Source organism: Ursus americanus, chromosome 11 (genome assembly GCF_024610735.1).
Source record: "Ursus americanus isolate L20-20 chromosome 11, mUrsAme1.1.p, whole genome shotgun sequence".
Lineage (NCBI taxonomy): Eukaryota > Metazoa > Chordata > Mammalia > Carnivora > Ursidae > Ursus > Ursus americanus.
The window spans coordinates 56,936,077-56,963,075 of record NC_142137.1 but is presented as its reverse complement, the minus strand read 5'-3'; the positions used below and the strand labels follow the sequence as shown (position 1 = coordinate 56,963,075).

At 36.4% G+C, this 26,999-nt stretch overlaps 1 protein-coding gene across 9 annotated transcripts in view; it reads left to right on the top strand.

Annotated features, from left to right (window-relative positions):
- The window catches only part of SHPRH (SNF2 histone linker PHD RING helicase), an 85,951-nt gene that overhangs the window by 48,983 nt on the left and 9,969 nt on the right, over positions 1-26,999 (top strand). For 5 of the 9 annotated variants that reach the window (XM_045805292.2, XM_087865563.1, XM_087865562.1 and 2 more), the window contains 8 exons: positions 989-1,162; positions 1,475-1,537; positions 2,518-2,743; positions 4,489-4,632; positions 5,916-6,017; positions 9,393-9,464; positions 12,441-12,629; positions 26,677-26,769. In XM_045805292.2, the coding sequence (XP_045661248.2) occupies positions 989-1,162; positions 1,475-1,537; positions 2,518-2,743; positions 4,489-4,632; positions 5,916-6,017; positions 9,393-9,464; positions 12,441-12,629; positions 26,677-26,769 (1,063 nt within the window). Of the gene's footprint in view, positions 1-988; positions 1,163-1,474; positions 1,538-2,517; positions 2,744-4,488; positions 4,633-5,915; positions 6,018-9,392; positions 9,465-12,440; positions 12,630-13,828; positions 26,770-26,999 lie in introns of all 9 variants that reach the window. The other 4 variants (XR_015726139.1, XR_015726138.1, XR_015726140.1 and 1 more) reach the window with 4 other exon arrangements.

Sequence of the window (26,999 nt, the reverse complement as noted above, 5' to 3'; positions counted from 1 at the left end):
CTCTTCTAAAAGCCTTTCCAAATGTCTGCTAAAACCCTAAAAAGATGTGCTATATTTTCCATGTGTCATTACTAATTAGATATACAGTCATCATCTTTTTCACTATACAGAACTTGACAGTCAGTTAGCATCTGCCTTCAGTGCAGGTCATGATCTCAGGGTCCTGGAATCGAGCCCCACATCCAGCACAGGGAGCCTGCTTCTCCCTCTCCCTCTCCCTCAGCCTGCCATCCCCCCTGCTTGTGTTCTGTCAAATAAATAAATAAAAACTGAAAAAAAAAAAAGAGTATTGCGTTTGGGTTTAACTCCTAACTCTGCTACATGAAAGCTTTGTGACTTTAATTAAATTATTTTAATTCATTAAGCTTCATCTGTAACATGAGCACAGTAGTATCTGTTGAGGTTATACAGGAAAGGAGCTTAGCAAAGTGCCTGGCATCATATAATAAATGCTTAATAAAATGTATATACATGTAAATAATATGTGTATATTATAAAATATATGTGATATATACATGTACATATATATGTATGTATGTATTTATAAGCTCTTTGCAGCAAGCAGTATAACTCTTGGCTATTTTTCTTCTTTCTTCTCAATTTTTCTCTTTATTTTTCATCCTGGGGTCACCTTTCCATATAAAGCAAGGATCTCAGGAGGGACATTTGTAGTCAATCAGCATTAAAAAAGAAAGAATGTGGCAATCTTGGTCTTTCAAACATACCTGAGACAGAGACAGTTTTGCAGACTCTTGTTTCAGTTCCTGAGGACAGACCATCAAAATTTTGATATCTTTTATAGTAAATAACCCAATGCTATTATACTTTGTCTGGTAGTAGATTGAGCATACTACTAAGGTAAATTCACTCAAGGTAGGCTAGGTAAAATGTTGCAGTTTTTTTTAATATTTTGGCAACCATTTTCTGAATTTGAGGAAATTGACGTACTCTTCTTTGTGTTGTGTGTGATGCTGGTGATGGGAATCAGGTTCCATGACTGCAGAGGTCTTCAGTTCTTACTTACAACACAAATGGAGGAACTAAATAAATTCCAGAAGCTGGTAAGAGAGGCTGTAAAAAACTTGGAGGGACCTCCATCTCGTAATGTTATTGAATCGGCAACAATCTGCCACCTCCGACCAATCAGACTTCCTCTCAACTGGTAAGTAATAGGAGAAGTCACGCAATGATACAGAGTCATTCCATTCAGCTACATTTCTTCTGAGAGAAGAAACAGTGGCTCATCTAACAAAAGTTTCTTCATTTAAATTAGACAGAAGTGGAAAGAAATATATTGTTAATCTAACTTAAAAAACTCTCAAGGACCACATACTGAAAACTGTATTTTTTTTCCTTAAGTGGCATATGGGTTGTAAAGAAAAAGTGAAGTATAAGACACTAAGCCTCTTTTAGAAATTACCCGATTGCTAGTTATATTTATAAATATTTCTCTGATCATTTCTTTCTTTTTCAGCTGTGTCTTTTGTAAGGCTGATGAATTGTTTACAGAGTATGAATCAAAGCTGTTTTCCCACACGTGAGTTCTCTGATTGATTACCATCAGGAGAATGAAATGTTTACAAGACTTGGTGTTTTGATTTATAAGACTATGTATTTTCCTCACAGTAACATTCCTGTGTTTTTTCTTTAATTGCATCAATTCAGTGAATTTTGGCATGTGATTATTCAACATGTTCAGTTTCACTTATACAGAAGTTACCCCCAAATGTTCATGTCGTTAGGTAATGTGTTATGAAGGGACAGTTTAGGGGAGTGACAGACTTTAAAGTCCAACACGTTTCAGCTCAAATCCCTGCCCACTATTGTGGGCAGATTGCCTCTGTAAGCCTCAGTATCCTCATTCATTAAATGAAAATAAAGCAACACTTTCCTCATTGAGTTTTTTATGAATATTAAATTTTAAAATGCACATAATTGCTTAGCATAGTGCGTGATACATAGTAAGAGTTCTGTAAAAGGTTAACTTTCATTATTAATATACTTTCTCCAACACACATTGGAAATTCTCATCCTGTGTCAAGGATTACGGTACCTAGTGAGTGCTTAACCTAGTGAGGTATTAGCAAAATTATTCCTGTTTTACAAACAAATTGAGAAAAGGCTAGGTTCTGATTGCCTTGAAAAAGAGAGATTGTGTATTTTGAGATCAGCCAGTGTTTTCTTTTTGTTTTGCTTTTGCATGGTTGGTGGTGGTGGTGGTAGTTTGTGTTTTGTATTATGGTAATTCTCAGAGCTAGATTTTAGCATAAAAATTTATAGCCATTTTTTATTATGTCAGATTGCTGTCAAGATACAGGACAATTTATAATGCCTCCAGCATTTTTAGAATTGCTGTAATTTTCCAAAGACTTGCAAGCATGATCTTGTAGACATGATATTGAAAGTTATTGATGGAAAGTTATTGACCTTCCTTCTCTATTGGCTCTGCCAATAGGACTTTTACAATGCTAACCCACTAACAGTAGTTACTGTTATTTTGTTCTCGTATGTTTTCAGAGTCAAAGGCCAGACTGCAATATTTGAGGAGATGATAGAAGATGAAGAAGGACTGGTGGATGATCGAATACCCACCACTAGCCGGGGTCTGTGGGCAGTAAGTGAGACAGAGCGATCTATGAAAGCATTACTATCATTTGCAAAGTCACATAGATTTGATGCTGAATTCATTGATGAAGGAAGTACTTCAATGGACCTTTTTGAAGCATGGAAAAAGGAATATAAGGTACATATTTCAATATTTTTTCCAATATTAAAAATTTTTCTTCTTTATATTAATTTTAAGTACTACTTTGCTCTTTTCAGAGTTTTTTAAAAATCTACTTTAGAGACTTGAGCTATCAAAATTTCTGTTTCCCTAAAATGTAATGATTTTAATGAAGAAAAATAAATACAATAATACTGAACAAATAAGGAACTTCTATATGTTAAATTAGTAACAGGAAGTCATTATTAAAATGAAATTGATATGAAGCCTTTTATTTAGTTGTAAAAGTGTTTTGTTTTATTCTATTCTTAGCTTGATCTTACACTGTAGTTCTGTGAAATTAGAGTTCTGTTTGTTTTTGTTGTGTTGTGTTTTGTTTTGCTTTTGCTCTGTGAGTAACAACCAGACATCAATAACTTTGAAGACTGGAGAACATAGTAAATATTTCTCAACCTACAAGACTGGAAACCATTGCAGTTAATAAAGTAGAAAGTAGCCCTTTATATTTATTTTGATAATTTATCATATCACAACTTTGTACTTGAATGAGATTCCAAAATTCATTAATTCTGAATTATTTAGAGTTGGATTTGTTATCCATTATCCCATTATGCAGGTGAGATGGGTGAGGAAATTAAAGAACTGTTTTATTTATATTATAATTCCATTTATATCTTTTTTAAAAATCTGAAGTTCTTGACTTTTAAAGCAAGATAAAAATTTCTATCCAGGAAGAGAAAATGTGCTATCTATAATATCATTTCATATGTTTGATAAGTTGGGGAATAATACTTTTATAGTTGAAATTATTGATTGATAATAATTTTTTTCTTCTCACATTATTATTCTAAATGTAAATGCACATTAATGCATAATTACAGCAAGCAGTTGGAAGACAGTACTATATACAGTGTCCAGTTGCCCCTGCATCTTTCCTCTGGGCTTATTTTGACAACATGCTATGTCTCAGAGGATTGCCTATCATGCAGTTTTCTCGGATCTTTGTGAATTTTTTTTCTCTATGAACTCTTATACAGCAATGCAAATTAATAAGCTACTGTGACACACATCAGTCGGGGTCTACCTCAAAGCATAATATTAGTGAAGAAAGCATATCAAAGATTTTATACTGTCTGATAACATTTCCATAAATTTCAGAAACATACATAACCAAATTATTAAGAATGTGTAGATTAGTATAACTCAAATGAAAAGTACAGAATAAGTCCAATTCAGAATAGTGTTTAGTCCATTGTAGGGGGTTGAAGGAAGAATGTGCAAGTAAAGAGGGATGCAGTTGAGCCAGGAACAGAGACTTTCCAAGACATTGATATTGTTCTCTTTCTTAAATTGAATGTTGAGTCCTCAGTTGTGTATTTGAGTATTCTCATTATCATATATACATATGATTTTGAAAATGTGAAATATTTTATAATAAAAAATATTTCTTAACAAAACAGAGATTCCACCAGGCTAATATTGACCTATAAAGATCTGTGGTCCCACCAAAATAGCTTCTGGTGTTCTGTTCCTAAGAATCTAAAGGCGCAATATTCTGCAGCGGCCTGTGGAGGTTATTCAGTCATACAACCTCATCCTAAAAAATGGCCCCAAAATTGCTTGTGTCTTAGACACTTAATGAAAAAAATGTGTAAATCTTAGACCTCACTGAAGACTTTTGATCATGGCACATTTCGGTGTTTTTAACCAGTTGTAATTCTGTGTATTAATTACCACTGTCTTTGTGTTTTCTGTTTTCTTAGTTGCTTCATGAGTATTGGATGGCTCTGAGGAATCGTGTATCTGCTATTGATGAACTTGCAATGGCTACAGAACGACTAAGAGTACGTGATCCTAGGGAGCCAAAGCCCAATCCACCTGTTCTTCATATCATTGAACCACATGAGGTAATTTGCAAGTAAATCACAGAAAAGAACACAGCGAATAGGTGTCACAAAAATCCAAGGTCCATAGAAAAGTCAAGACAGTGATTCTCTGCTCTTAGTTTGAGCCATATAAAAGTGTTTGGTTTTATAGGTCAAAATGGGCAAAGATGAACAATGTCATATCTAATACATGCATAGAATTCACTATTTCAGTTCGTTTTTCTTCAGATTGCATATTCATGTGTTTCTGAGCACCTTCTGTATGCCAAAATCTAAAGGGGGTCTCAATCAGTTTTTAGACATATGTCCTTCTTACCTCAGTTTTTTCAAAGGAAAAATGCAAAAGAAAAGTTTTTGATTATTCTTACCTTCCTTAAGAACAATCAGAAACTTTTCTTTAGCACTTTTCCTTTGCTACTGGTGAATAGATATTGACAACTTATGTTCTAATAAACCCTCTTTATATCCCAAGATTAAACAATGACTCTCCCAACCTTTTATATCCCATATTAAAATATAATTTCCTCTATAATTTTATTCCTTGTATGTGGGGGTTTTTTTGGTTTTGTTTTGTTTTGTTTTAAGTAGGCTCCATGCCCAGCCTGGAGCCCAGCACAGGGGCTTAAACTCATGACCCCTAGATCAAAACCTGAGCTGAGATCAAGAGTCGGACACTTAACCGACTGAGCCACTCAGGCGTCCCTTGTGTTTTAACTTTTAAATCTTTTTCTTTCTATAAAGCTTGGAAACTTTACCTTAGAAAAATTTAAAAATACTACTATCTCGACCTTTAAAATATGAATTGTCAGTAATTTTTTCCTTTGTAACCAAATTCCTCTTATTTTTATAATCTTCTGTCTACTGTTTTCTACTGGGCAAAGGAGGGAAGGGGTATGGGTGTAGGTGTGAGAGTACATGTGAAGGGAGAGTCCTCCCTGGGTTTCATAAAATCACTCCGACCAAAGCAGCAGATCATTTAGTTTTTCTTTATCCCACGGATATATTACTAAAAAATGGTACATAAATAGGATTTGGGTTGATTTTTATCCAATGTCAAGTGTATAGGGAAACTTCCTATTTAAAAGAATTTTGTATTGAATTTTGTCTTCTGTAGAGCCGTGTGTGTGTGTGTGTGTGTGTGTATTTCCTTTTAAAATATCCAGTATCCATTTTGCAAATTTCAGTTTTCATATTTTCTTAAAATAGGAACACTTAAATTATTGAAGAAGAATTTTACATGTTTAATATAATTTTACCATCTTTCTAAGAGAGAGGATAAAAAGTTCTGTTGTTTTGTTTTTTAGGTAGAACAAAATCGCATAAAACTACTAAATGATAAAGCTGTTGCTACTTCACAGCTTCAGAAAAAACTTGGGCAGCTTCTTTACCTAACTAACTTGGAGAAGGTATTGTGTTTAAAAGATGCTACTTTTTCCTATGCTACAAATCAATAAACCTTTGTAACTCCTTCCATTTAATCTGTTAGTCGCATAATTAATGGTACAAGGTTTTCTTTAGTCTTTGTGCTAATTATATCAGTCAGAACACTAGTTACAGCTACAGTAACTACGCAGATCACAACAGGTGATACCTGTAGAAAATATAAGTTACGCGGTTTATGTAAAGGGTATGCACTCTAGAGTATAAAGCAATATAAACAGACTGTCATTCAAAACTTTGAATAGTGGAAGTATTACAACCTCTGGGCAAAAAATGCATTGCATAATCTATATATACATATACATGCATTCATTAATACATACATAGATTTTTTTAATTTGTTATTTGGAACTATAAAATGTTTGGAAGGCTACTAAATCAGAAGATGTAATGATAAATTATTTAATATAATTGAAAACACATTTTCTGAGTTGTGAGCAATGTATTATATTGGACATTGATGAATGTAGTTGCATTTTATTGCAAGGATAATTGGCTATTGGCAATACCTTATCAGAAAGAGATATAATAGATTCTTGGATAGGACAAATGAAGGAAAGCAGTAGACTAGAGTTGGTCCTGAAAACTGATACAAAATACATTTAAGTGAATCAGTAAATCCCAGTGATGATAAAATGAGAAGTTGGACATTCATTATAGTAAAATAGCATGGTAGTTGAGAAGATGTTCTTGGGACCCAGGCAGTTCAGGTTTGGATCTTGACACCACTCTTTTCTACCTATGGGACTTACTTTTTCAAGAAGCTCAGAGACCCCCAAACAGAATAAAAATAAAATTTTTTAAAAACACCTACAAATATCATAAACTATGAGAAACCAAATATCATGAAAAAAATTTTTAAACAACTAGAATTGGGACCAAAAACTGTATACCTTCTCCTTATTAACTACACAGAGAAACTGTTTGCTTTTAATATTTTAAAGATGGCATTCCACTGTTAGCAGGTTTCAATAGCTTTATGCTGTGTAACCAGGTAACAGTGGAACAACATCTTTAAAATGCTTTTTTTAAAAGTGAAATTGGGATGTTTTTAGGTTTAAGGAACTTAAAGAATTCTTTTCCAGTGGACTCACACTATAGCAAATATTAAAAGAAGTTCTCTGGACCAAAGGGAAATGATCCCAGGCTGAAAGATAGAACTACAGGAAGGAATGCAGGGCAAGAGAAAGCTTAAGTATATAAGTAAATAAAGAAGAACACTAACCGTGCAAAGCAGCAATGCTAATGTATAGGGTATACAACATACACAGAACTGAAGTGCTTAACAGCACAGGAAGAAGGTAAGCAGAGGCAAACTATTGCAAGATGCTTCCATATGTCAGACAAATGGACAGAAAAAATCGATAAGGATATCTTAACATTTGAACACTGAACAGCCATGACCAAATTGACTCAACAGCTACAAAATATACTCTTCTTAGGGGTACATGGAACATTTACCCAAATAGACCTTGTACTGATTCAAAGAGCAACTCTTGAATTTGTAAAGGATTAAAATTATACAAGATTATGTTTCCTGATGAGAGGAATTAAATTAGAAACCAATAAGGAAAGATAACCAAGTGAATCCCCAAATATTCAGAAATTAATAACATACTCCTCAATAACCCGTGAGTTAAAGAAATCACAACAGAAAGTAGAAAATGTTCTGAACTGAACAAAAATAGAAATCATGTGACAATGTGCCCGTAAGGTGTGCTTAGAGAAAATTAATAACTTTAAATCAGGGGTCTGCAAAGTACTACATGTGGGACAAATCCAGCTCACTACCTGTTTTGTAATAACTGTAAAGTTTTGCTGGAACCCAGCCACACTCTTTCCTTTCCATATTGTTTATGGCTTCTTTCGTGCTACAATAGCAGAGTTGAGTAGTTGCAACAGAAACCATATGGCCACAAGGCCAACCAGGCCCTTTATGGAAAAATAGTAGTCCTCACTTCAAGTAAATTTTAAAAGAAGAGATGATGTAAATTATGAAAAATTGTTTACAAAATGCCACGTAATGTCCCTTTTTATATACATGCTCATGGATGATCTCCCACACTGACTCTGGGTTTGATCACATGACCTGCTTTTGGCCTTGTGACACAAGCACAGACATTTCAAAAGTACAAGCACATTGGAGTTCTCCCAATCTTGTTGCTCTTTGGAACTTTGAGTCGTTGTGAAGCAGCCCAGATTACCTGTCTTCAGGAGCAGGAATCTCAGTTTAGCCCTATCTCCAGACCAGCTAGTCTGCCGACTGCTAGACATCAACATGAGGCCATAATAGCCCATCCAGCCCCACACGAGTCACCCCACCCCCAGATCACTCAGGTGACCTGTAGAATCATGAGAAACTCCTGTTAGTTATAGCCACTAAAACTTTGAGGTGGTTTGTTATATTTTACCTGAAACAAATCAGTAAATAGAAGAAAATAATTCAACTTTTTTGGAAAAATCCTTGTATTTTAGCTAACGGAATTGTCTTGAACCTGTAGAGTTGCTGTATCCGTGTACAATTTACTTTTTTTTTTTTTTTTTTACTAAACAAAAGTCAAAGGATAATCAAAAACAATTGTTTAAAATGTTTAACTATTTGGTTAATGAAACCAAAGACTTAAAACTTCAGTGATCTATGAGTCTAATTTACTTTCTTTTAGGTTTTCCTCAATATTAAAACCTATCCATTTGGTGACTTTTTTGAAGCTCGAAAATTTTTGAAATAGTTTTAAAGAGATTTTGAAGATAACTATTATACTTCAATATAATTTCCAGGCAAAATTAGTCTCAAATCAAAGATATTTCTGCTTTCTAGTTAGTTGCTTTGCCCTAATGAGATTACAAAAGAATATGGAGAAGAAACCAGTATTAATAAGGAAACATGTAAATAAATGTTGCCTCTTCCCAAGTCTGTGATCACCTGCCCAGTCTATGTACAGAATAAATATCTGTATAGTTTTTAATGAGCCTTTATTTCAAAATTCCAAATTATATTTTTTAAAATAATACGTATTTCTTTATAACAAAAACTAGCTTGAAAGTAAAATTTTGAATTTACCTGTTACATCACAGTTTTTCACTTTGCCTTCTACGATAGTCACACATATTAGTAATATAGTAACTTTGATAAACTCTAATGAAAGTTATTTCCATTTTTTATTTGTTCTTTGAATGTTATTTATAAATCCCAGGAATATTAGTATTAAGTAGTACATTAAGTCACTTTAATTATCAAGTTTATTTAAATAGCAGTTGCCAGGATTTATGAAGTCAGTTGTAAAATGCATATCAGGTTTTAAAATGCAACTAATCTCTTCTTTAATTATTTTTTTGAATAGTCTCAAGATAAAACATCAGGAGGCATTAATCCAGAACCTTGTCCAATCTGTGCTCGGCAGCTGGGAAAACAGGTGAAATAATAATAAATAGCATATGCATTTATAAAACACTTTACACTTTTCAAAGGCATTTACCTATAATAGTTCTCTTTTTCTCTCATGACAGTTTTATATCCAAGGCAAAAATGACCTCCATCTTAAAAATAGGGCCAAAGATTAGGTGAGAAGCTTAGTGCCACATATGTTTGAGCAGTATTCCTCCTTAAGTGATAGGTGAAAACGTGTTTCTAGAATAACCCCACATTTTTCATTAAAGATGCATAGTTTTGCATGTTGTTTCCAGTCACAAGATCAAGTCTAAGTAATTTGACTTTGTCAGTTTAACATGTTTATTTAGTAATTGTGCGGAAATATAATAGAGCATACGTAGATTTACTTAAGAAGGTATTACAAAGGTATAGTAACATAGCTCTTACTTGGGATTATTAATATTTAATAACCAGACTTTAAAGTATAAATAATATCTATCCTAGGGGAATTTAGATGTGATTTTTACAAGGCCATTATAATAAGAATAAATCTTTCTTTTCAAATACTGGTGTGCAAATTTCTGTAAACTTAATGGCACCGTATTAGTTCAGAGAGATTCTTCTATCCTACCAACCGTGATTTTTAAAACTACAAATTTCTACTTTGTATGATAAATCAATATATACAGTATCAGAATATTAATTGCTCCTCAGAATTTAAAGTGAGTAAAAAGTGTTCTTGACTTTTTTTTCTATGGAACCAAGAGTAAAATTTAAATATATGAGCTTCACATTCTGACCGGCAATAATCAGAAAGAAAGTACCTTTTAGTTTCCATAATTTATGGAGAAAGTGAGATTTTAAGGACATTTTATTGATAATAAATCTTAAATGTATCAATATTACTTTGGAAACCAAGCAGAATAGTAATGTACAGATGCTGGTGATTTCTTAGAAAAGTCACTGGTAAAAATATGATAAAAGTCATGATAAAAATGGAAAGGATCTTGAGGTAAGCAGTGTCTTTTTTACTTTCAGTTTCGTTGAGATTCACGCAACTGGATGAATTAGAAATTTTGTTTATGTCTTAAACATTTCCAGTTTTTAAAGTTCTTTCATATACATTATTTCATTTAATTTTAATATAACCCATATTTCCTTCACTTAGGAGAACATACTGGATTACAATAAGAGTAACTGCTTCACTTTTTAAATTCTGTTCCTCACCACAATCTGTAGGAACTCCAGATCCTTTTTATCTTTCTCAGTTCTCCTCTTCCCCTCCTAATTTAGAGAATCGATCAGAGAGAGCTCATATACTGGCTAACACCCCTGGAGGCACTGCCGTTTGTCTGGTCTTCTGTTTGGGCTGCTTCATTCAACTTCTAGTCACTCCTGAGGCTCTGGTGCCAAGTGTCTGATTTCTCCTGAATTGCAGGTGTAGATGGACTTGCTTTACAGCTTGTCCATTCTGAGCTCTCAGGAGCCACAAAACTTATCTCGAGTAGAGGAAGTGCCCTTCATCCCCATGGGCACTAAAGGTACACAGGGTACAGCAAAATGCTGCTGTGTTTACAAAAATGCTAGTGAGGGGTATGTGAGTGGCTCAGTCAGTAAAACGACCAACTCTTGGTTTCAGCTCAGGTTATGATCTCGGGTCATGGGATCAAGCTTGGCATGGAGTCTGCTTGGGCCTCTCTCTCTTCCCCTGCCCCCCCCCAAAAAAATAGAAAAGTCTTTTAAAAAAGAAAATTGCTAATGAAACAGCTCTTAAATTTTACTGCAGCCTCAACTCCCCAGGACTGATGCAAGAGAGCAGATGTGCAGCTAGACAACAGCATGAACAGTATCAGCCAGTAAAACCCCAAACAGCCCCTCCCCCTTCTGAAAAATTATTTTTTTTTCTTTTTCTTATTTTTCTTTTTTTAAGATTTTATCTATTTGACAGAGAGGTAGAGAGAGCCAGAGAGCACAAGCAGGAGGAATGGCAGAGGGAGAAGGAGAAACAGGCTCCCCCCCGCCCCCCCCCCCCGAGCAGGGAGCCCGATGCGGGACTTGATCCCAGGACCCTGGGATCATGACCTGAGCCGAAGGCAGACATTCAACCAACTGAGCCACCCAGGCGCCCCTCAAAAATTATTTTCAAACTAAGTTTATATATCTCATTTTTCTCCCCCCCTTAGTGTGAGTTCTTTTCTAAGGGTCTTCTTAGTCTATCCTGCAAAGCACCCCAAGTGGGCCCAGCCATGCATCTTCTTTCCATGGACATCCATACGTGTCTGAATCCTAGAAAAACACAGTTTAGTGCTTAGGAACCTAGTCACTCGTAATACCACTCAGGTTTTGTTGTCGTTCTTTTCCAGGTGAAAAAGTTAAATTAATTTGCATAAGATCCCGTAACTTTTAGAACTGACACCTCACCTAAAACCAGTACTCTTCTACACCCCTCATTGCCAAAATCAGGGAGTTGCTGTGGTAGACTCCAAGAGTCAGAGAGAACTATTGTACTTTTCTTGAAATAGGACAAAGGGGTTTTCAAAAATGTCTTTTTATTTGGGGTTTTTAATATATCTAGAACAGCTTTTAAATAAACCTGAGATACTAGCCCATCTCATTTTCTATATAATAAATACTGCAACATGTGAAATCCATTTAATGAGTTATATAGAAGAGTTATATAGAATAGTTGTATAGAATATACTGAGGATGATATTATCTCCAAATTAATGTTCTCAGTCCCTCGATTATATCTGCTGTTGCAGTGCTAAAAGAGTAATTTGCATTTTTCCTAAATACAGAAATGAGAACACCAAACAAAATAATTGGTGGCTGACTGTTATGCTCACCATTAGAGTGAGTAGAACTAAAAACTATGAAGGCGTACTCTGGTTGAACTGAAAAATAGTTCAAGTACAACTTAGTTTTTATGACTCCCTTCTCCCCGTTTTAATATATTTATAGATTAGAAGGCATCTTTGTTAGCACCTCACTGAGGTATATTGTGTGTTTTCTCTTTCAGTGGGCAGTACTGACCTGTGGACACTGTTTCTGTAATGAGTGCATTTCAATTATTATTGAACAGTACAGCGTGGGGTCTCACAGAAGCTCCATTAAGTGTGCCATCTGCCGCCAGACCACTTCTCACAAAGAAATCTCGTATGTCTTCACCTCCGAGAAAGCCAGCCAGGAAGAAGACATCCCTGTGAAGGTAAAATAGGTTAAGAACATGTGGAAGCATAGTTAGAGCAATGTAGTAGGAATCAGTATCTGACCATGAGAGCATCAGAATGAGAACAAGGCCGGCGCAGTGAATGTGTAGAGACCACTGTTTCTGTCTGTAGGAGTATATAGCCTGAAAGCCTCAGCTTTACCATCTACGCTTTCTATGTGGGAGGAAGGCAAGAAGGCTTTTTCAAACATGGCTGGCCATAGTCAGCTCCACTGTGACACCTTAGAATTTCAGTTCTCCATTATCTTTGATGGTTTTTCTGTCTACTACAGAGAGAGCTCTGGTTAAATTAGCATTTTACTTAAAGAAAGCTTCTTCCTCATTCTCTCGTTCTCCCTAGATAGCAGGGAAAAGGGGTGAGCCCAACCTAATTGGAGGAAAAGAATAGAATGCTTATGAAGTTAATGGAGACGGTCACAAGAAGGAGGTAGTGTACTTGAAATGACACAGATTGGCATTTCATGGTAGAGCCAAAACTTGGCTTTATTTTCCTCATGTTTTCCCATGCTTCATTTGGAATTCTAAGACAGTGACTAGAATTTGAAGTCCAAACAGAATCTGTAGTTGGACTTTCTAAGGGGCATTTATCTAATGAAAAACCTTTTTTATCTAATGAAAGAACTTTTTTGTTCTTTGCCTTCCTTAAACATGCTTTTTTTTCCCTTCCTAACCAAACTTAGACAAAGGACAAATTAATATGTGATTGTAGTAAAGAATATAGGCCCAAAGGAGTAATTGAGTTAAAAATCCTATTTTTAAGGATTGTATTTTTTTTGAGGAAAATGAACTGCAAGTGGAAACTATCAGGAATGTGGGCTCCCCCTCCTGACAAAAGTGTGGTGAAATTAAAGTACGTCTAATTGCTATTTATTCCTATCATTATTTGAGTAAAACCTGAAAATATCAGTAACATTGTTCTCTAATGTGTTGAGATAAACAGAATCCCAAAGTTGGAATGAACTTCATTCATTCATTCGTCCCATACCTGTTTATTGGACACATAGTGTGTGCCACTTGGTGTGCTAGGCCTCACAGACACAACACACACTCCTGAATAAAACAGCCATGATTGCTGTTCTTGTGGATGTTACAGTTTGGCAAAGGGGGAACAGAATTTGAATTGGGGCAGGAAGCAATAGACATTATACAAACAGTTAATGTATTATAATTGTGGTAAGCCCTACAGAAGAAAATCAAACCTGGCTCCTCTGAGGGAATGACAGTGAAGTAGAAGCCTAAAGGATGGATGAATTCACCAGGCTGAGGCGAAGAGAGACGTGATCCTGTGGGGAAGAGGCTGCCAGACAGAAACAAACAAAAGACAATGCACAGAAATGTCTGAGACAAGGAAGAACTGAGTGGAACTCCGTGGCTATAGTGTAGAAGGCACCAAGGACAAGTGAATGAAATGAGTCTGAAAACCAAAGAGGGGCCAGATGCTGAAGGGCCATCTGAAGATTTGAGAATTTCCTTTTCCTTTAAACAGAAAGGCATTACATGTTATATGTAGAGAAGTATCATGATCAAATTTGAATCTTTAAAAGATCCCTTGCTGCAGTGTGGAAATTAGATTAGCAGAAATAGAAAAAAAACAAAACAAAAACTTTGGAGAGACCAGATCAGATGGCCACAGCAGTAGTGATGGTGGCTTTGATTAGGTCAGTGGTAGTGGAGATAGAAAGAAGTGGATATAGTCATGAGGTGTTCGAAGGCTGATTGGTAAAATAGAATGCTGGAGGGATTGATGGTGATTTCATAGGGGACCCCCTGGTTTCTGATGTGAAAAATCAGGTGGATAATAGTATAGTTACTGATAGAAGGTATTTGGAAGAGGAGCACATTGAAACATACTGTGTTTGAAATGCCTAGGACATCCAAGTAGAACTATATAGCAAAGTATTGCTCTGTGGAACGAGAGAGAGAAAATTCAGAGTCACTGGCATAATGATGTGCGAAGCCATGAGGTGAATGAGATTACTGAGGAGAGACACAGAAGTTAGCTTCAGACCAGGTCCCCTAGGAATCCAGAGCTCTTTAAAGGTTGAACAAAGGGGGAGAAGCTGAAAAGGAGACCAGGAAGGAGCAGCTGGAGGCATCAGCAGTCGAGGAAAGGCCACAGGAGAACTACTTCAGGAAGCAGGCAGTCGTCAGCCGCATCCAGTGATGCTGACGTGGCTCAGTGGCACTGTGGACCAGTTTGGCTAATGAAGGTCACTGATAAACTTCAGAAGAGCTCTTTCCGTAGAAATTTAAATGCAAAAGGCAGATTGGAGGGAATGAAGAGTGAACAAGAAGTGAATAAGTAGAGAAAATGCCCAACCATTTTATAAATTTAGCTGTGAAGTAGGAAAGAGAATTATAACCAGCAAGAGATACAAAGTGCAGAAAGGGGGTTTATGGATTTTTTGGGGCTGGGGGTTTGGTTTTAGGGTTTTTTTTAATGATAAATATTCTTGAGTATGTTTAATCTCTGGCAAAGGAGGGTAGTTTGAAGATGCAGGAAAGAGAAGGGATAATCTGCAGTGTAAGTTTCTTGAAAAGACAGAGTGCTAACATATAGAGAGGAAGTAGAGATCTCATTCAAATAACAGGAAGAGGTTGGGCTACTGAGCAAATAAGCTATTAGGGTAGGTGTCCTTGTCAGATGGTGGGCTCTCTTAGTCATTTCAGAAAGGACAGCTTGTTCAGTACTCCAGATGCGACTGAAGAAGCAGTGACCCAAGTGAGGTGGAGGAGACAAGGTGGTAGAAGATGAAGTGGTAAGACTTGAACGTTGGAGGGATTGTCCCCTTGGGGGACATATCGAGAGTATATCAGTGTATCACACCTAGAGTTGAGGGGTAGAGTTAGGTACCAAAATTGTGCCGTGAATGAAAGGTAGTGTTCACTAAATGATGACAGCAAAGAGTAGAATTAGGGGTATAACTGGTTTTCATGAGGCCCAAAACTTGGAAACTTTTACAAAAATGAGAAATAATGATCTGAAACCTGCATCAGGGACCAGAGGACACCAGTACTCATAGTGCAAGGAATAGGAAAGAGTGAATGTCTCCGCAAAGAGGCCTGCCGAGAAAGCAGTGTGCTCAGAGGACAGCCAGGTTCTAGTTAAAGCAACGAAGTAGAGTACAGTATTTCCACAAAAGGTTAAAAGTGGAAAAGAGTTTGTTGCCCATAAAGCACTAGTTTCTGGGGAACCACCAGAGTTGGGGAGTGGAAAGAAAAAAGTGGGAGGGTGAGGAGTGGGAAGAAACTGCAGAGCAGTCTGGGAATAACACAACTGGCCAGGTTAAGTGATGAGAGGATCATGATTTCAAGGGGCTGTGTAGTCCTGCTCCCTCTCTGGGAATCCCCTGCATAAATACGTATTTTTAAACCAAATGCCGAAGAGCTGCATAGTGAAGAGAAAGGTGGTCTGTGGTGCAATCTGCTGACCAGCCCTGATGAGGCATTTGATGGTCAGACTTGATCTTCCTCCCCACCCAAAGAACTGCTTTCCTCCCAGCTTCCTTCTTCCCTTAAAAATAGTCTTATTCGCCCCTCTTTCTCTTCTCCTGTCTCTTCCTTTGGCATAGGCATCCTAAGGGCCACTGATGGCATTCGTGGCTAAAGGGCTGCTAACCCTTAGATAAAAGCATTCATCCCAGTGTCAGAAACCAGTGTGAGAAAGAACTGCTGTGTCAGGCTTCACGCCGTGAGGTTTAGGAAGTGATTGCTCTAGCTACCAGTAAACAGCACAGCCTCTATGAAACTGAGTCATGGAGCCCATCAGACCCAAACACCTGTTCGTTTTATGGCACCTTTCCGAGACACACAGGAGAGAGGTCAGGACAGTTACATTCGTTGTCCTGTTGGGACAGGAATATCAGTGTACAAATACTGTTTACTATGCTCTGACTTCTTCCTGTCTTTCCTGCGTACTGATGAACACATAAAATTAATTGAAGCATCTCATAAAAAGTTATGATTATAGAATTTACTAAAGTTAATTTTTCTTTTGTCATAGATGCATATATACTTGTATTTCCTTTTTATTAAACATGACCGAATATTATACCTATTATGCTTATGAGTTTTATCTGTCTTCCACATTCTTACATTGCTTCTTGCCACATTTACTTTTGCTTCTCTCGTTGCCTTTACTGTCACCATTTGTTCCTGCCACTTCTGCCTTCTGCTGCCTGTCCCCTTTTCTGACTTCTGTCACGTTTCTGCCCTACTGTCTGCCACCTCCTCTTTGAAGCATCTGCCTGTTGTTTTCTCAGACTCTCAACTGCTTCTGAAACTACCCTACTGAACAGTCATACCGTCTATTGTGAAGTTGAGGGAGTAATCATACATTAAAACAAGATGATTCTATATGAATAATTAAGGCATTATTTTGAAATTTTCTAAATATTAGTTCAAACTATTGCTAACCCTAGGGTTTTTTTCTTTTATGTTGATTATCAAATCTCTGGCCTTTATTAAACAATACTGAGAAGTAATTTTTTTTATTTCATTGAAGTTTTTGTATTATCCGAAATGTTTATTTCACTCTAAGTAGTCATGTCAAAGACTCTCAGAGCAAACAATGTAGCATACATAATCATAAAGCTGGTCTTGGATAAAGGATATCTGGAAAACATAAAAATAGTATTCAATAATATAAGACATTTTTTTTCTACTGGTATTTCACAATATAAGGAATCCTATTGATGGACCATAGAAATAAACTGAATATTGAGATCACAGTGTTCTCTTTAGTGGACACATGTAAGTTAAAGACTGTATCTACCCTAACGTCTGTGTGACAGTATTCCTAAATGACCCTTGGAACGTACTGGGCATTTTACAAAGTAAACAAAATTCCCCTTGCAAGTTCTGACAACTGCCAGGCATTTGGGATGGTGAAGTAGGCTTCCTGGCAGAACACACACGCCATGTGGCATGTTCCTTGTGTTCTAAGTTTGGATAAGTTTCATACAAAGCATTTTTGTCAGTGGAAACCCTGACCCTATGATGGACAGGGTTCTTACATCATAAGAAGTTCCTATCCAGGAGCAAATATGCTCCCTGGGTGTAGCCACAGCAAAACAGCAGCCTTCCCACCCATCCTGCACACAGCACAACTGCTTCATCTTCTCAAGCTTTTGAGTGTCTAATAACTGGCCTGCTTCCTAAAATAAAGATTTTTATCAGGCCCCATTCCCATTTAAATTTTAACTCATTAGATCTGGGATCTGGTCCATGAATCTGCATTTTTAATAAATAAGTCTATTGATAGCAGAGATGTCTTAAATAGCCTCTTTGTAGAGAGAAAAAAAAAACCAAAACTGTATTTCTACACTTATACTCCCCGAGAATTTTAGCAGTACCATGTGTCACATCGTATGTGTAGAATTCTGTTGTTTCTTTTCTTTTCTTTTCTTTTTTGAGTTTTTGTTCAGTTATTCAAGGGTGACTTGTGAAGTCTGTCTTGTACTTTCTAAATATAATTAAACATCTGGATGGAAAAAAACTGGTTCCAAAATTCTGACTGAACCTAAAATAATTCGGTGAACATAATCCACAAGCTTTATTTATTTAAATATATTTAAGTAGGGGCGCCTTGGTGGCACAGCGGTTAAGCGTCTGCCTTCGGCTCAGGGCGTGATCCCGGCGTTATGGGATCGAGCCCCACATCAGGCTCCTCCGCTATCAGCCTGCTTCTTCCTCTCCCACTCCCCCTGCTTGTGTTCCCTCTCTCGCTGGCTGTCTCTATCTCTGTCGAATAAATAAATAAAATTTAATATATATATATTTAAGTATATCTAAATATTTTTATGTAAGATATTTGTATGTGAACATTAACTGGTAATTTTAGAATACAGTTGTGTGTTTTTGTTAGGAAATGTCATGAGTAAGTATAATTATAATCACAAAAAACAATTTCTATTCATTGGCCAAGTTAGCACTTGTAATTCTAAACTGTTAAGGAGTCTGTTAAAGTTAGCAATAGCTTACAAAAATCAAACAATAGAAACTTCTAAGATGTAAATTATCTTTATGAAGTTACTGTTCTGAAAAACTTACACTTTGCAGGGTGTAAACTCCATTAAAATGTGGAAAGGACATTGTTCGTGAAGTGGGGACTTTGGTTTATTTACTGCTGTATCCCCAGCATCTAGAACAATGTCTGGTATATAACAGGTCCTCAGTAAGTATGTGGATATCTGGATGGATGGATGGATGGATGGATGGATGGATGGATGGATGGATGGACGGACGAACAGATAAGCCATTGATTACTATTTACATATAATATCCCTAAAAGCCTTTGGGTACAAATGAAATTTTTAACTTTTTTACAGTTGCTAACCTGTCTCTTTGAAATCATTATGCAAAGCGTTTAAAGGAACAGAATATTTTTATGGCCTAATGCACTTGTAAGATTTCCTACCGCATAGGTGGCATTTCCATTGAACTTCATTCAAGTAACATGTGAATGCTTGAAGAACCCAGCACTTGCCCCAGGTATATGCTTGAGAAGTGTTCCTACTTCATGAAACCAATCATACAAGCTGTATAACTGCACTAAATTGTATCTGTCACTACTGACATGGGTTTTTAGCATGGTGAACAGGTGCAGACAGAAATAAAACAATGTTAACTGATCTTACTCAGCGGAAACTACTATGGATAGCACAGGCGCATTCAAAGAGTTATCTGTCTTTCAAAAAGAAAAGTCCAGAATAAATGTAACAAAAGTCAGGTAATACCAAGACAGAAATGACTTTATACTGAACATTCAAGTTATTTGCAAGTTACAAGCCCACTATGAAAACCTAGAGAAAAACATCTATTATCTGTCACCATGTTATGATCCTAGTTGGTCATGTTACTGATTAGAGGACATAGTTCTCTTTTGGGGTGGGGCCTAAGTTTGTCTTCTTTAGAGTGTTGTTTTCAGTCAGATGAAATCTTCCAAAAAATCTCTAATCTCAAGACCTTTGTAGTATGTTTTAATGATTGCAAAAATCAATCTGTCTAATAACTGGAAGATTAAAGTAAAATCTTTGCTGTGTTTCAGATGGGATTGCCTTAGTCTCACAAAGCTGAGACTCGTCCGTGGCAGGTGGCACAGGTTAGGCATCCGTTTGACCCTAGAGCAGGAGGAGGCACTGTAGGCACAGTGGCGCCCAGCACTCGAGCACTGACAGAATTCAGAGGGCAGGTTTGCTGGCAAGGTGATACGTTAAAAGCATCCCAGAATTAGAGGCCTCTCTTCCCTCCCCCTGAATCTCTTGTCCATCTGTAAGAAATAAGGGTAGACAAAAAGTACATTTAGTTTTTAGTAGTAATAATTGACACAAAAGAAAGAAAAATAAACTCAATAAAATGGAAGGCACACAATGAAAAGTAATGCTGTCCTTCGTTCTCTCTTATTTGCGTTGCCACTATGATCAGTTTCTATTTTTAGTGCTAAAGATCCCCCATGACTTTCTATAATACCCCTATAATGCTCATTGTAATGTTTTTTTCACTGTGCTGTACCGCTTCAAGAAATTTTAGCATGATGAGTATGAATGGCAAATTTCAGAAAATGACTTCATTTTGCTTTCCCTTTAGAGTGATAAGTGACTAACAGCCCCCTCTAATGTAAGCCATGATTTGAAATGTTTCACATATACTAGTGTGTATTTCACATGTATGGAATTTATATGTGTAAAGTCTCTAAAGATATGGCCTGCGTGTTGACATAAAGTAGTCTCTAAACAATATTCTCTCTAATGTTCGGTGAAAACATTAGTTTCAGAAAAGAGTGAATTAGAATTCACTAATTAGAATTAGAATTAGAAAAGAGTGCGTTCAGCATCTGCACTGTTTGACTTTTTTCTTATGTTCTTCAGGACCCAGCCGCCACTTTAGCCCTTAATTCTGCCAGTGGAGTAAAGCATAACCATGAGACTCCATAGATACTGCAGAGAAAAATTGAGAGAGGAATGTGGACAGATTAAGTAAATAGAGAAATTAGAGGGGCTCAAGGAAGGACAGACTGGTGACAAAGGGTTTATAATACAAACCAACAATAACTTTCCAGTCATAGAGCACTGGTTTTATTTCTATAAATCAAGTGCAAATAGCACTTTGCTGCTACAGTAGGGAGATCTCATATTTCCTCTCCTTCCTTTCCTGCTTTCCCTAAATAAGGATTCTCAGCAAGAGGAAATAGGCATGAAAGAAATAGAGTGAACCAACCACTGCGTATCTTCTACACCATACTCAAAGCTTTTACCTATTCCCTCCTCTTTCCCCAATAATAAGACTTTAGGGGTTGAAAAGCAGTACCTCACTCTACGAATGACCTAATGAGATATTTGGTCCCATTCTGGAGGGAGGAAGTGTTGATCAAAGTCTAAATCAATACTACTTGATAGCTTTATTATTAGAGTTCTTTTAATCTACTGAATATATGACAAGAAAACAAAAGTGAGTTTTCCATCCTTTTAACACATTTAACAAATTTTAACTCAAACTTTAGGGTCTCGGAACTTTATAACATGAACCTGAGACTGTAGAGCTACTCCAGTCAAGTTTAACTCCATGATGAAAATAAGCTGGTTGCATTTATTTAGAGTAGTTAAGAGGCTGCATAACATTTCAGATCTTTAGTCATGCAACTAGACAACCTCTGGGCCAGACTTAATAAGAAATATTCTTTGTTGGCCTTTGGACCTAATGGTATCCACTATTTTTTCATTGCCTTGACTTCTACCCAAAAGTCTAGAGCTTTTAACTTTGCAGTTTATTTTCCAGAAAGTAGAAAAACCACCTATATATGTAGCGTGAAGACCTTTGGTTTTTCTTAATTAAATTACAAGCAAGGGAACAAAGATTTCTGTAAAGAATATTTTATATAATTCTTTTGCTAAAAAGAAGGAAAATTCCATCCTTTGTCTTCATTAACTGTTATAATACTCTTGACTACTTACCTCATGAGTGGAACACCAGGAGAGGTACTGACTTGATCTGACTGGTGACACTTTGTATGTCTCCCATGCTGGTTCTCCAGTTGACCTTAGAAGTAGCGCCTTAGGGAGAACAACCGTGAAGATATGGCCAGTGAAAAGCAGGGACAGATGATGTGTCTTTACTTCAAAGCTGGGCCTTCATCATTGATGTTTCAAAAACATGAAGAAAAGCCAAGCATTGATCACAAAGTCAGGGTTGGTGGATATATAGCTGGAAAAACCAAAGAGATTCTCAAGAAAGGATGGAAATGAGGAAAGGGACAAAAACTTCAGAAGAGGATGAAGGTGCTTATAATTAAGTACAACTTTATCAACATAATATATTTATGTCTAGCAGTTTTGTGGGCTTTCTATTCCCATGTACCCTCCTCACGAATACATATCATTCCAGCTTAACTTTGCATCTGTATGTTTACTGATACATCTAAAAAAATAAGCTAAGTTGGACTTAGTCTTGAGAATAGTCATACTTTGTTAACACCTTGCATAGCGATAGATTCCTGTGCACAGTTCCTCATCCTAATCTCTTTTGTGCCTCTTCTATGATATCCTCCAGCCTTGCCTGTATATAAACCATCCCCTTCTTTGTGTTTTAACCTTTTTTAACAAACTAAGTACTTATTTTCTGTAGCAGTGGCCACATCAAATAGTCTTCTTAGAAGCTGACAGATTTGAGCCAAACTTCATTTATGCACTTGAGATAGAAACATTAAAGAGAGCGGTAGAATATATATAGTACTCATTAAGATGGTATAATAAAACATTGACTTAAATTGCATCCAGGCCAAACCAGGAGTATAAACCATCTTTTTTGTTGTTTTCTATATTCTGTAACATGCATTAGACTATATGTTTTGGGGAGTAAGGGAGTGTAGCTTTTGATCTTTGTATGTCCAGTGCCTAATATAGTTCTTGGCATTTTTGTTGAATAAATAAATGAATGATTTGAATAATCAAATATGAACTTACTTGAAATGTTGGAGAGACTTGAGCGATAAGGAAAATACAGAAGAAAGTCTGCCCTATCTTTTTATTCACTTTGATTGACTCTGCTGTAAGACCAACCATAGTCTTCTCAGTATTATTTTGGGACTCTTGCTTTTTCATTTGGAAGTAAAAAGCACAAGCAAGAAAAAGAAAAAAGTTCATGAATAAGGGCATAATGTGGTGGGAATCTAGGTTCCTAAAGATTAAAGATAAAAGCCCACCGGGTTTGGGCGCCTGGGTGGCTCAGTTGGTTAAGCATCTGACTTGATTTAGGCTCAGGGTTGTGAGATCAAGCCCCATGTTGGGCATGGAACCTACTTAAATAAAATATGAAAAAAGAACCATGGCAAGACAACTGAGGAAAAGGTGCTCTTCTCCAAAAAAAAATCTCATCTTTCTCTTATGAAAGACAGTTAAATGTTAACATGCACAGAAAAGTCTGATAGAAGAGTAAAATCAAAGAATACTTATTTTTTAAATCCCAGTTGTCATTTCATCAAGTATTTGTGGGTTACTGTAATTAATATGAATTAATAAAGCACTTTTGCTTACATTATTGCATTTAACACAACTGTGAACCACATACAGAGAGGTAGGAAAATACAACGTAAATTTAACATGTACAGTATACAAGAGATCCTACAAATCAGTAAGAAATGAAAACTTAGGGTTTGGGGGTTTTTTTTTGTAATTGGCAAAGGATATGAATACAGTTCACAAAAGAGGAATTCTGAATGGCCAGTTAATGATATTCAAATTCACTCTCAAGAAAATGTAGACTAAATGAAAATTTGGCTCCTCGTTTCACCTATCAGACTGGCAAAAAAATCACGTTTTAACAAGTGTGCAAAGAAACAGACATTTTTAACCATTGGTAGTTAAAAGTTCCAGTATTTTTTTTTAAGGTTTTATTTATTTGAGAGAGAGAGAGAGAGAGAGAAGGAGCAGGGGAGGGGCAGAGAGAGAGAGGGAGAAGCAGACTCCCCACGGAGCAGGGAGCCAACATGGGGCTGGATCCCAGGACTCCAGGATCATGACCTGAACTGAAGGCAGACGCCTAACTGACTGAGCCACCCAGGCACCCCAGTTCCAGCATTTTTAGATGGCGATTTGATCCACCAAAATCCCAGTATCTAGTAAATTTTTTGAGTCTTTGACCAACAATTCTACTTTGGGGTACCTATCCAACAAAAATATTTTCACATGCATCCAAAGCCAAAAGAACAAGTATGACTGAAGTATTGTTTATAATAGCAAAATGAATGTAAGAATCTAAATGATATTAATAAGCAAATATTTAATAAGTTATTATACCCTAAGTGTTGTACAGCTGTTGAGGTCAAGTAAAATAAAGGTCCTACAGGAATAGATTGCTAAGATACAATGTTAAATGAAAAGGCCATTTTATAAAACACGTTTACAAATATTTGTGGAGTATGCATGCATTTTTATGTAAGCTTCTAAAATGCCTAAAGAGGTCTAACAAGATAAATGCCAATTCTTAGTGGTGTTTTGAGAGGGTAGGGCTTTTTAAAAAAAATATTTTACTTCTTTAATTCTGTATATTTCTGTTAGCTTAGTTGTCCAATAGCTTTTATGTAATTTTTTTTAAAGTTATCCAAAATGTGCTTGTGATACAGTAAATAGACAGAAACCAGATCCTAATCGAACTTCTATTCAGTTTTTCTCCTATGGTTAACTGCCTTTCTGTGTTAACTTGTTAGGTCAGTAATCCTTCATTGTGCATAGCATTTTCTTTCCATTTAGCAACAAATTAGGAATTGTTATTAAACTCAACAGGGGCGCCTGGGTGGCGTAGTTGGTTGAGCATCTGACTCTTGGTTTCAGCTCAGGTCATGATCTCCTTGTCATGGGATCAAGGCCCATGTAGGGCTCCGTGTTCAGCGCAGAGTCTGCTTAAGACTCCCCCTCTCCGTCTGTCCCCCCCCAGACACACACACACACACACACACACACACACACACACACACGTGTGTGCTCTCACTCTCTCAAGTAAATAAATCTTTTAAAAAATAAAATAAACTCAACATATCCTCTTGCAACTGGGGGGCAACATTTTTATTGACAGTTTATGATAATTTAAATGTTTTCAAGTAGTCTAAAATAGGAAATCTTTTGTCTTTACAGAAGCTACCTTAACATATTGGCCTACCATAAGGATTTTGCATTTATTGGATTTCTTTTTTAAAATTATGCAGGGCATGCATGCTCAAACCAAGACCTGCCGATATACATGGGCCACCCACTAAGAAGTCCATCCATTGTTCTCATTCTCAGTGGCCACTCTGTCCAAGTGGAAGAAAAGGGTATTAAGGTAGTCTAACTCCCCATGTAGCTTTCTGCCAAGCAGAGCTTTGGATTTCTGCACTTCCTTATTATTATTCTTTCATAGTGGAAGTAACTGGACTAGGACCAAATGGTTCCAAGCTGTGACATTTGTACGGGATCATTGAAAGCTACCACTGAACTGTCCAAATTTTGATAAAAGCAAATATTCTGGTCTTTTCCTCCTCAGAGTTAGCACTCTAGTTTGGAATGTTGCTGATAAAAGGTTATTATGTTTTCTTTTGAACTTTTCATAAGCAGCTTAATAGATGGAAGGTTTTATAGTTATTATGGTATTTCATTTGAAAATATTTTTGAAAATGAGACCTTGCAAAGGATATGAATGTTTCTGTCTAAACTCATTAAACAATACTTCATGCTGATTTCCTGCTTTCTCTCATTTGAGACGATTTTGCTCTATTTAAGACACTGTTTAGACTGAAACAGATCCTTTGTATTTTTTAACCTTTCAAGTATAATTGGCAATCTGCATAGCAGAAAAATAATTCTGTAGACTCAGGATTTTAGTATTAGGGTTTTAAAACTTCTTCCATAATTCTGTCTTGCTAACTTAAAGTTGATATGCCTTTCTTTCTTGTTTCCTTTACATATTTTACCTTTGATGTCTCTGTGTAAAGGTGGTGCGAGGAGTCGGTTTGAGGAGAAGAGTAACGCTACTGTGGGACTATTTTTACTTCTTTTTGGTTAGACCTGCCCCCTTGTGAACTTATCTGTGTCATTATCTGTGCTTGTATTCAGTGTCTTAGAAAGATAATAAGTTACTGAGTATCTCCTCTGCCAAGTGTTGAGTTAAATGCTATACATGTATTTCTCTAATTTAACCATCACAGCAATCTTTGGAAATAGAATTATCATCCCTGTTTAATAGATGAGGAAACTAAGCCTTGGAAAGGTTAGTCTGCCTAACCAGCAAAATGCAGAACTGGCTGGTCAGTTTTGAATTTAGATCTGTCTCAAAATCCCATGCCCTTAATATCTTCATGTCCTGCCATCTCCCAGAGCATTCCAGGAGGAAAGCTTTCTCTGTGAAAGCTACAAAAACGTTTGCTCATTTCCTCATTTTATTATTTCTTCATTTTTTTCCTTTTCGTACTTTTATGATGGAAATGGTTATAGAAAATGCAAAAACCACTCATTGAGTGTTTGTCTAGCTTTGTAGAAATCTGCTGTCCAAGGGATGTCATTTGTACCTATGTCATTGTCCTTTGTAATTCCTTTGCAGGAAAGAATCCTTCCTGGGTTGGATCCTTCACAGTTTGCTTACATGGGAATTTTGATTCATTGTATTCTTAACATTTCTAATGCCCTGATATCTGAAGGGAAGAGTGTTTTTAATATTTTTAATATAAATTCTGCTTATCTAAAATAACAGAATCTTGTAACTACAAATCCTAACCACTTTAACCTAAAAATCTTCTCTTCAGAGTCTTAGCACTGTATTACTTTCTGGTGTGTTTCATATTCCATTTTCCCGAGTGTAAGTTCTATAGCTTCTACAGTTTGAGGCTAAAGAAAATTTCCAGCAAATACAAAATAAAGAAGAGTAAACACATATGCACCTGATAGTTTGTTTTGATGCACGTGTAGTTTTGGTAATACAAGTATTTTATAAAGTGGTTTTCCTTCTCATTATAAACCAGATTTTATTTGGTAGTGATGTGTTTCCTTGTTTGTGTTCAAAGGGCAGCCACTCTACAAAAGTGGAAGCTGTGGTCAGAACTCTGATGAGAATCCAGCTTAGAGACCCAGGTGCCAAGGCACTCGTCTTCTCGACGGTACAGTGAGCGTTTTCATCCTGAGTCTTCGCTCAGACTGGCTTTCTGTCTCTGCTCAGTTGTATCTGAAAACTCACATTCATTATTCACCATAATATAGTTGAGATTTAGAATTACTGCTAGATTTTTCCATGTTCATTTTTCCATAGGATAGAATTATTTTTAGAGAAATTCGGTGATGTTTTGCAAGGCATTTTCTGTAGCTACATTTCCTGTTAATATGTTTTATG